At 52.3% G+C, this 9,948-nt stretch overlaps 1 protein-coding gene across 1 annotated transcript; it reads left to right on the forward strand.

The window, feature by feature from the left end:
* The first annotated feature begins 3,919 nt into the window (after nucleotides 1-3,919).
* LOC137360488 (involucrin-like) lies at nucleotides 3,920-5,578 on the forward strand. Its single transcript, XM_068025895.1, has 2 exons — nucleotides 3,920-5,054; nucleotides 5,148-5,578. Exons 1-2 carry the CDS (start codon nucleotides 3,920-3,922, stop codon nucleotides 5,576-5,578), a joined length of 1,566 nt encoding a protein of 521 aa, XP_067881996.1.
* The last annotated feature ends 4,370 nt before the right edge of the window (nucleotides 5,579-9,948 follow it).

Raw genomic sequence — 9,948 nt, forward strand, 5'->3', positions numbered from 1 at the left:
CCTATGAGCTGCAGGTCCCTCAGCGCGCCCTTCTTCTCTTTGTACGCCTGCCACAGGACCGGGTCCGCGACGGCATGACCGAGGCGGGACTCCAAGTCGAGCATCTCCCTCTCCAGGCGCCGATCTCGGCTTCCCGCCTCTTGGTCAACCCCTTTGTGCACTCCTGACAGAAGACACGGATGTGAGTCTTGTCCACATCCCACCATAGCCTCAAGGAGAGGAAGGCCTCCTGCTTCCTTCTCCAGTCTGCCCAGAATCGACAGAATGAGTCCCGGAATCGCTCGTCCTCCAGCAGCCGGTTGTTAAAGTGCCAGTACGCGGACCCTGCCCGCGAGCGGAATGAACTCCGCCCACACCAGGTGGTGGTCCGAGCACGGCACCAGCCGCATGGAGGCCGCCGAGATGCGGGAGACGTACGCCTGCGAAAAGTAAAGGCGGTCCATTCGGCACCCTCCTCCTCCAGACCTCCACGTGAAGGTGCTGGAGTCGGGATGGAGATTCTGCCAGACGTCCACCAAGTTGAGGGAGCTGATCAGTCCCCTCAACTTCTCCACCGACGCTTGGCCGTACTGGGGACCGGAGCAATCCCCCACCTCGAGGGAACGGTTAAAATCCGCCCCCCCCCCACCGCCGAGGATGATGCACTCGCCACTATCGATGGAGCTCAAAAGAGTGGACACTTCTTCAAAGAAGCGTACTTGCAACGCGCCGGGCATGGGCGCGTACATGTTCACAAAGTGGGAGCGGCATGCTACCCAGGCTAACGGCGAGGTGGAGCAAGCGGCCCGGCACTAGCTCCTTGACCCCCAAGATCTCCGGTTGAAAGGTCGGGGCCAATGAGATAGCCACCCCACTAGAAATAGGGGTGAGGTGACTCATGTAGACCCCACCCTGCCACTCCAGGAGCCAGGTGGCTTCGTCTCCCGGAACGGTGTGGGTTTCCTGCAGAATGCTCACCGCGTATCTCCCTTCCCTGAGGACTGCGAGATTATGAAATCTGCGGTGAGACCCCCTGCTGCCGTTAATGTTGAGGCTGGCTATGGTTATCTTCCTGTCAAAGGTACTTAAAACTGACACCGACACCAACACCTCACTGTGAGGAGGGAGCGGAAGTGCACCTGGCCTTCCACTCCCCCAGCAACCCATTGAGGAACGCATTAAATTGGTGCCTCTCAACCAGTTTCACACCTGCGCCCTTGCCTGCTTTCTTGAGGACGGCACAGACGGACTGGATGATCAGCGCCAGATTCGACCAACGGCCGAGGGCCAGCTGAACATTATTGCGGCAACTCCTGCATGCCACGAGGAAATCCTGGAGTTCCGCCATGGGGATGAGAGGAGACTCGGTGGGAGGCATGAGGGACTGCACCACCTCACTAGCGATGGAATCAAGGTCGTCCTCCGAGCCCCACACCGAATCCCCATCCTCCTCTGGGTTGTCACCGCCAGTGGCTGACACACCCACCACATACTGTGGGGTGGCTGTCCCGGCCACGCCAGCTGGTCCCGCCTCCGTCACGATCCCATCCCCAGGATTGATGGCGGAGGAGTCCACTCTGGGTTCTAGAATTGAACTGGAGCCTGTGGGCGCCAGCGTTTCAGGACCACCCTCCACCTCCGTCCCCAGGCCAATGAGATGGAAGTGCCCGACTCCGCAAATCTAGCCGGGACCGGAGGGTGGAGAGAGGAGGCCATCTCCTGTCCTGTCAGCACCTACAGGACCAGCAGACCGGGAATTACACAGATTGGCCTCTGGGTTGATTACATCCCGGTTAGGAGTTTCGGGCTGTTGGGAGGGTGGCCCCTCACAGGTCTCACCCTCACCCAGGACACCCGACCCATCGGCCAAAGGAATGATTTCTCTCGTGGGGTCCATAGACTCCCCTACCAAGGGCGGATCCCCCACCTCGGGAGTTGACAAGATTACAGGGGCATCTCCCCCACCTCCGTTCCAAGGGGTGGAGGGTTTCCGCCCAGGGCTTGAGGCCCTGATCGTGCTGGTGGCAGGGGGAACCTGAGGACCCACGCCAGGAGGTGGACCCCGTGGTTCAGGGCCTTCTTCAGAGTAAGGACGTCTCCTCCTCTTATTTCGGGAGGGGCGATGGGGCACAGAGACCTCCATGTCATCAGGGGCCTCTGCCTCCGCACCCACCTTTTGCCTGGTCACCCTGGGCCTGAGCCCAACCCTGGGACAGGTGGATTCCCCGGGAGCGGGCCTTGGGCTGAGCTCAGGCTTGGGCTGAGCCACGGTGTCCAGGGGACGTACCTCTCGATGTTTATTTTTCTTCTGCGCCTTCCTTCCACTTGGACGGGCACCCCCGCTCCCTGCTGGAGGCCGTGAAAACCACAGCCTCCGGCACCGACTGAACAGTATCTGGTGGAGGTGTACGGGGGGTGGGAGGAGGTGCAACGGCACCACCCTGGGCTGCGAGGTGGAGTTGGCAGCCGGGAGGTTGGGACAGTTCTTAGGAACATGCCCCACCCCTTTGCAGACATGGCACCGTGCCCCGTCCAAGGTCCAGAAGACGTGTTAGGCTGTCCCCTGGAACTCTACATTGAAATGGCCCCCTGTATGAATAGCTGGTGGTGGAAGGAGTACACCTGCCGGAGGCTGTTCTCCCGAAGACCGAGCGGGACTGGGGTGATCCCCGTCTTTACTTCCCCCAGATGGTGCAGGTGGGGAAGGAGGAGCTCACCAGGGTTCAAGGGTGGGACATCTGACAAAATGATTCGTTGCGCAGTGGCCTCCAGGGGGTCCACTGGCAGAAAGGTCCGGTCCACGGTGAGCCCCTTGTTCAGGGCCAAGGATACCGCCCGCTCGGTCTTCAGGAAAAACACAGCCTTCCCGTACATTTTAGAGGCAGCAACAATGGCCGAAGGGCCTACAGCACTTCTATCTGACCCTGTTTTTTTAATGGGAGTGTTTGATGGGGGCTTTATTCTATATAGCCCATTTTTTTGTTTGTTTGATGGGGACAGTGTAGAGGGAGCTTTACTCTGTATCTAACTCCGTGCTGTACCTGTCCTGGGAGCTGATTGATTTCACCTTGATGAGCACCAAGTTCACTCAAAAAATATGTGCTGGCAATTTCAGTAAATCTTTTGTGGAAGGAATGGAGGCATCCATTTCACTTAAGGGTCCCAGCAGTTAGTCAATAGCTGAGATAGATTGTTTAAACTGCTAAGACCATGATTAATCTCTTCAACTTCCTTAAGTGTTCCAGGTTGTTCAGTCTTCAGTGAGGAGAGTTTTGCTGCAGGAAAAAAATTAATGTAGTGACAAGGCATAGCAGATCAGTCTGACACCGCCACGGCCCCGGTGTGGCCCAGTGGTCCCTTCACCCTCCCCGACAGTTGAAAACTGCAGCTCCTCAATAGCTGCTGCTTGCACTGAGCTGCCACCAGGCTGTGCAGTTTGTATGACTGGCACAAAGGAGCACAAGTTACCACCCTCAAGGGGAAGCATGGAGTTTAATTGAGGAGCTATTTTAACTTGAGGTAACCTACGCTTGTGGGCAAGTGGCTTTCTGTGGGTTTTACAGTTAGAATCATATAGTACAGGAGGAGGCCATTCGGCCCATCACGCCTGTGCATTCACCTTGAAAGAGCTTTCCATTTAGTCCCGCTTCCCTCTGCTCTTTCCCCATTGCCCTGTAAGTTGTTCCCCTTAAGTATTTATTCAGTTTTCCTTTTCAAAATGACTTGAATTTGGTTTCACCGCACTTGCAGGCAGCGTGATCCAGATTATCATAACCCGCGCCATTTAAAAAAAGTTGTCCTTAGATCCTCTGGTTCTTTTGTTAATTACCTTAAATCTCTCCCCTCTGGTTACAACTTTCCTGCCAGTGGAAATAGTTTCACCTTATTTACTCTTGTCAAAACCCCTCCATTGGAACGGTCGCCATGAGCCCAATGTCCGATGGCTCCAGTTCTGTTAGCAGAGCAGGAAGAGGCAGAATGTCTATACTCAGAGCAGGCAGAGGAGAGGGGTCTGTACTCTGAGCAGGAAGTGGGCGGGTGCCTGTACTCGGAGCGGGAAGTGGACGGGTGTCTGTACCCGGAGCGGGAAGAGGAGGGATGTCTGTACCCGGAGCGGGAAGAGGATGGATGTCTGTACTCAGAGCAGGAAGTGGACTGGTGCCTGTACCCGGAGCAGGAAGTGGACTGGTGCCTGTACTCCAAGCAGGAAGAGGACGGGTGTCTATACCCGGAGCGGGAAGAGGATGGATGTCTGTACTCAGAGCAGGAAGAGGATGGATGTCTGTACTCAGAGCAGGAAGTGGACTGGTGCCTGTACCCGGAGCAGGAAGTGGACTGGTGCCTGTACTTCAAGCAGGAAGAGGACGGGTGTCTATACCCGGAGCGGGAAGAGGATGGATGTCTGTACTCAGAGCAGGAAGTGGACTGGTGCCTGTACCCGGTGCAGGAAGTGGACTGGTGCCTGTACTCCAAGCAGGAAGAGGACAGGTGTCTATACCCGGAGCGGGAAGAGGATGGATGTCTGTACTCGGAGCGGGAAGAGGATGGATGTCTGTACTCGGAGCGGGAAGAGGATGGATGTCTGTACTCAGAGCAGGAAGTGGACTGGTGCCTGTACCCGGAGCAGGAAGTGGACTGGTGCCTGTACCCGGAGCAGGAAGTGGACGGGCGTCTGTACTCAGAGCAGGAAGTAAGCGGGTGCCTGTACTCGGAGCAGGAAGAGGACGGGTGCCTGTACCCAGAGCAGGAAGTGGACTGGTGCCTGTACCCAGAGCAGGAAGTGGACGGGCATCTGTACCCGGAGCAGGAAGTGGGCTGGTGCCTGTACTCTGAGCAGGAAGTGGACAGGTGCCTGTGCCCAGGGCAGGAAGTGGACGGGTGTCTATACTCGGAGCAGGAAGTGAACGGATGCCTGTACTCGGAGCAGGAAGTGGACTGGTGCCTGTACTCGGAGCAGGAAGAGGACTGGTGCCTGTACCCGGAGCAGGAAGAGGACGGGCGTCTGTACCTGGAGCAGGAAGTGGACGGGTGTCTATACTTGGAGCGGGAAGAGGTCATTGTCTGTACTCGGAGCAGTAGGTGGGCGGGTGTCTGTATTCGGAGCGGGAAGAGGTCAGTGTCTGTACTCTGAGCGGGAGAGGACGGGTGTCTGTACTCTGAGCGGGAAGAGGACGGGTGTCTGTACTCGGAGCGGGAAGAGGACGGGTGTCGGTACTCTGAGCGGGAAGAGGACGGGTGTCTGTACTCGGAACGGGAAGAGGACGGGTGTCTGTACTCGGAGCGGGAAGTCGACGGATGTCTGTACTCGGAGCGGGAAGAGGACAGGTGTCGGTACTCGGAGCGGGAAGTTGACGGATGTCTGTACTCGGAGCGGGAAGTTGACGGATGTCTGTACTCGGAGCGGGAAGAGGACGGATGTCTGTACTCGGAGCAGGAAGAGGACGGGTGTCTGTACTCGGAGCGGGAAGAGGACGGGTGTCTGTACTCGGAGCGGGAAGAGGACGGGTGTCTGTACTCGGAGCGGGAAGAGGATGGGTGTCGGTACCCGGAACGGGAAGAGGACGGGTGTCTGTACTCGGAGCAGGAAGAGGACGGGTGACTGTACTCGGAACGGGAAGAGGACGGGTGTCTGTACCCGGAGCGGGAAGAGGACGGTGTCTGTACTCTGAGCGGGAAGAGGACGGTGTCTGTACTCTGAGCGGGAAGAGGACGGTGTCTGTACCCGGAGCGGGTAGAGGACGGATGTCTATACTCAGAGCAGGAGGTGGACAGGTGCCTGTACTCGGAGCAGGAAGAGGACGGGCGTCTGTACCTGGAGCAGGAAGTGGGCGGGTGTCTGTACTCGGAGCAGGAAGTGGGCAGGTGTCTGTACTCGGAGCGGGAAGAGGTCATTGTCTGAACTCGGAGCAGGGAGTGGGCGGGTGTTTGTACTCTGAGTGGGAAGAGGTCAGTGTCTGTACCTGTAGCAGGAAGTGAGCGGGTGTCAGTACTCGGAGTGGGACGAGGACGGTATCTGTACTCGGAGCGGGAAGAGGACGGGTGTCGGTACTCGGAGCGGGAAGAGGACGGGTGTCGGTACTCGGAGCGGAAACGGACGGGTGTCTGTACTCGGAGCGGGATGAGGACGGGTGTCTGTCCTCGGAGCAGGAAGAGGACGGATGTCTGTACTCGCAGCGGGAAAAGGATGGGTGTCGGTACTTGGAGCAGGGAGAGGACGGGTGTCTGTCCTCGGAGCAGGAAGAGGACGGATGTCTGTACTCGCAGCGGGAAAAGGATGGGTGTCGGTACTTGGAGCAGGGAGAGGATGGATGTCTGAACTTGGAGCGGGAAGAGGACAGGTGTCGGTACTCGGAGCAAGAAGAGGACGGTGTCTGTACTCGGAGTGGGAAGTGGACGGGTAAGAAGTCACTTGTGGGAGTATTTTATAGTCTCCCTAATAGCTACGCTGTAGGACCGAGTATACAGGAAGAAATAATGGGGGCTTGTAAGAAACATACTGCAATAATCATGGGTAATTTTAATCTTCATATAGATTGGACAAATCAGATTGGCAAAGGTAGCCTGGAAGATGAGGTCATAGAGAGTAATCGGGACACTTTCTTAGAGCAGTGCATTCTAGTGCCAAGTTAGGAGCAGGCTGTTTTAGACCTGGTAATGTGCAGCAAGACAGGATTAATTAATGACTTCATAGTAAAGGAGCCTCTGGGCAACAGTGATCATATCATGATAGAATTTCACATTCATTTTGAGGGTGTGAAGTGTGGGTCTAAGACTAGTATCTTAAACCTAAATAAAGACAATTACAAGGATATGAGGACAGTATTGGCTAAAGCGAACTGGGAGCATAGATTAAAGGTAGGACATTGGGAAGCATATTTCAGGAGATATTTCATAACTGTCAGAAAAAATAAATTCTATTGAGAAAGAAAGACTATAAGAAGGATGCACCATCTGTGGGTAACTAAGGAAGATAAGGATAGTATCAAATTGAAAGAAAAAGCATACAATACTGTGAAGATTAGTGGTAGGTCAGAATATTGGACAGATTTTAGAAACCAGCAAAAATGGCTTAAAAAAAAAAGGAAGGGGAAATTAGAGTATGAGAGAAATATAAAAACAGATAGTAAGAGTTTCTACAAATATTTAAAAAGGAAAAGAGTGACTAAAGTGAGCGTTGGTCCCTTAGAGGGTGAGACTGGGGAATCAATAATGAGAAACAAGGAAATGGTGGAAATGTTGAACAGATATTTTGTGTCTGTCTCCACCGTACAAGAAACAAAAACCACCCCAAGAATACATGAAAATCAAGAGTTAAAAGGGAGGGAGGACCTTAAAACAATCACAATCACTAGGGAAAAGGCACTGGGAAAACCATTAGAACTAAAGACTGACAAGTCCCCTGGACCTGATGGCCTGCATCCTAGGACTGACTGTAGAGATAGTGGATGCATTGGTTGTGATCTTCCAAAATTTCCTAGGTTCGGGAAAGGTCCCAGCGGATTGGAAAATCGCAAATATCACCTCTCTTCAAGAAAGGAGGGAAGCAGAAAGCAGGAAACTATAGGCCATTTAGTCTAACATCTGTTGTAGGGAAAATGCTAAAATCTATTAAGAAGGTAACAGGACATTTAGAAAATCACAGTACAATCAGGCAGAGCCGTCATGGTTTTGTGAAAGGGAAATCGTGTTTTACTAATTTATTTGTGTTCTTTGAGGAAGTAACAAGCAAGGTGGGTAGAGGGAAACCTGTAGATGTGGTGTACTTGGATATCCAAATGGCATTCGATAAGGTGCCACATCAAAGGTTACTACGCAAAATAAGAGCTCATGGTGTAGGGGTAAGATATTTGCATGGATTGAGGATTGGTGAGCTAACAGGAAGCAGAGAGTAGGGATAAATGGGCCATTTTCTGGTTGGCAGGCCATTACTGGTAGAGTGCCACAGGGATCAGTACTGGGGCCTCAACTATTTACAATCTATATAAATGACGTGGATGAAGGGACCGAAAGTATGGTAGCTAAATTTGCTGATGACACAAAGATAGGTAGGAAAGTAAGCTGTCAAGAGGACATAAAGAGTCTGCAAAGGGATATAGATAGATTAAGTGAGTGGGCAAAAATTTGGCAGATGGAGTGGGAAAATGTAAACTTGTCCACTTTGGCACGAAGAAAAGTGGTATATTATTTGAATGGAGAGAGACTGCAGAACTCTATGGTACAGAGAGACCTGGGTGTGCTGGTACGTGAATCACAAAAAGTTAGTATGCAGGTACAGCAAGTGATTAGGAAGGTAAATGGAATGTTGTCATTTATTGCAAGGGAAATTGAGTATAAAATTAGGGAAATGTTGCTACAGCTGTACAGGGCCTTAGTGAGACCGCATCTGGAGTACTGTGTACAGTTTTGGTCTGCTCACTAGATGGATGTAATTGCATTAGAAACAGTTCAGAGAAGGTTCACTTGACTGATTCCTGGGATGAAAGGATTATCTTAGGAAGAGCATCATAGTCATAGAGTTTTACAGCACATAAACAGGCCCTTTGGCCCGTCGTGTCCGTGCCGGCCATCAAGCACCTATTCTAATCCCATTTTCCAGCACTTGGCCCGTAGCCTTGTATGCTATGGCGTTTCAAGTGCTCATCTAAATACTTCTTAAATGTTGTGAGGGTTCCTGCCTCTACCACCCCTTCAAGCAGTGTGTTCCAGATTCCAACCACCCTCTGGGTGAAATTTTTTTTCCTCAAATCCCCTCTAAACCTCCTGCCTCTTATCTTAAATCTATACCCCCAGGTTATTGACACCTCCGCTAAGGGAAAAAGTTTCTTCCTATCTACCCTATCTATGCCCCTCATAATTTTGTATATCTCTATCAGGTCCCCCCTCATCCTTCTCTGCTCTAAGGAAAACAACCCTCTCCTATCCAGTCTCTCTTCATCGCTGAAATGCTCCAGCCCAGGCAACATCCTGGTGAATCTCCTCTGCACCCTCTCCAGTGCATTCACATCCTTCCGATAGTGTTGTGCCCAGAACTGTACACAGTACTCCAGCTGTCACCTAACTAGCATTTTATACAGCTCCATCATAACCTCCCTGCTCTTATATTCTATGCCTCGGCTAATAAAGGCAAGTATACCGTTTGCCTTCCAAACCACCTCATCTACTGTGCTGCTGCCTTCAGTGATCTATGGACAAGTACACCAAGGTCCCTCTGACACTCTGTACTTCCTAGGGTCCTACCATCTGTTGTATATTCCCTTGCCATGTTAGTGCTCCCGAAATGCATCACCTCACACTTCTCAGGATTAAATTTCAATTGCCACTGCTCTGCCCATCTTACCAGTCCATCTATATTGTCCTGTAATCTAAGGCTTTCCTCCTCACTATTACGACAGCACCAATTTTCGTGTCATCTGCGAACTTACTGATCATACCTCCTGTATTCACGTCTAAATCATTCACACTACAAACATCAAGGGTCCCAGCACCGATCCCTGCGGTACCCCACTGGTCACAGGCTTCCACTCGCAAAAAGAACCCTCGACCATCACCCTCTGTCACCTCCACTGAGCCAATTTTAGATCTAATTTGCCAAATTGCCCTGGATCCCATGGGCTCTTGCCTTCTTAACCAATTTCCCATGCAGGACCTTATCATCTACATATCTAGCCACCTCCTCGAAAAATTCAATCAGGTTTGTTAGACATGATCTCCCCCTGACAAGGCCATACTGACTATCCTTGATTAATCCCTGCCTCTCCAAGTGGAGATTAATCCTGTTCCTCAGAATGTTTTCCAATAGTTTCCCTACCACTGATGTTAGACTCACCGGCCTGTAATTACCTGGTTTATCCCTGCTCCCTTTCTTGAATAATGGTACCACATTCGCTGTCTTCCCGTCCTCTGGCACCTCTCGTGTGGCCAGAGAGGATTTGAAAATTTGTGTCAGAGCCCTTGCAATCTCCTTCCTTG

The sequence above is a fragment of the Heterodontus francisci genome, unplaced genomic scaffold, assembly GCF_036365525.1.
Source record: "Heterodontus francisci isolate sHetFra1 unplaced genomic scaffold, sHetFra1.hap1 HAP1_SCAFFOLD_2232, whole genome shotgun sequence".
NCBI classification, from domain to species: Eukaryota; Metazoa; Chordata; class Chondrichthyes; order Heterodontiformes; family Heterodontidae; genus Heterodontus; species Heterodontus francisci.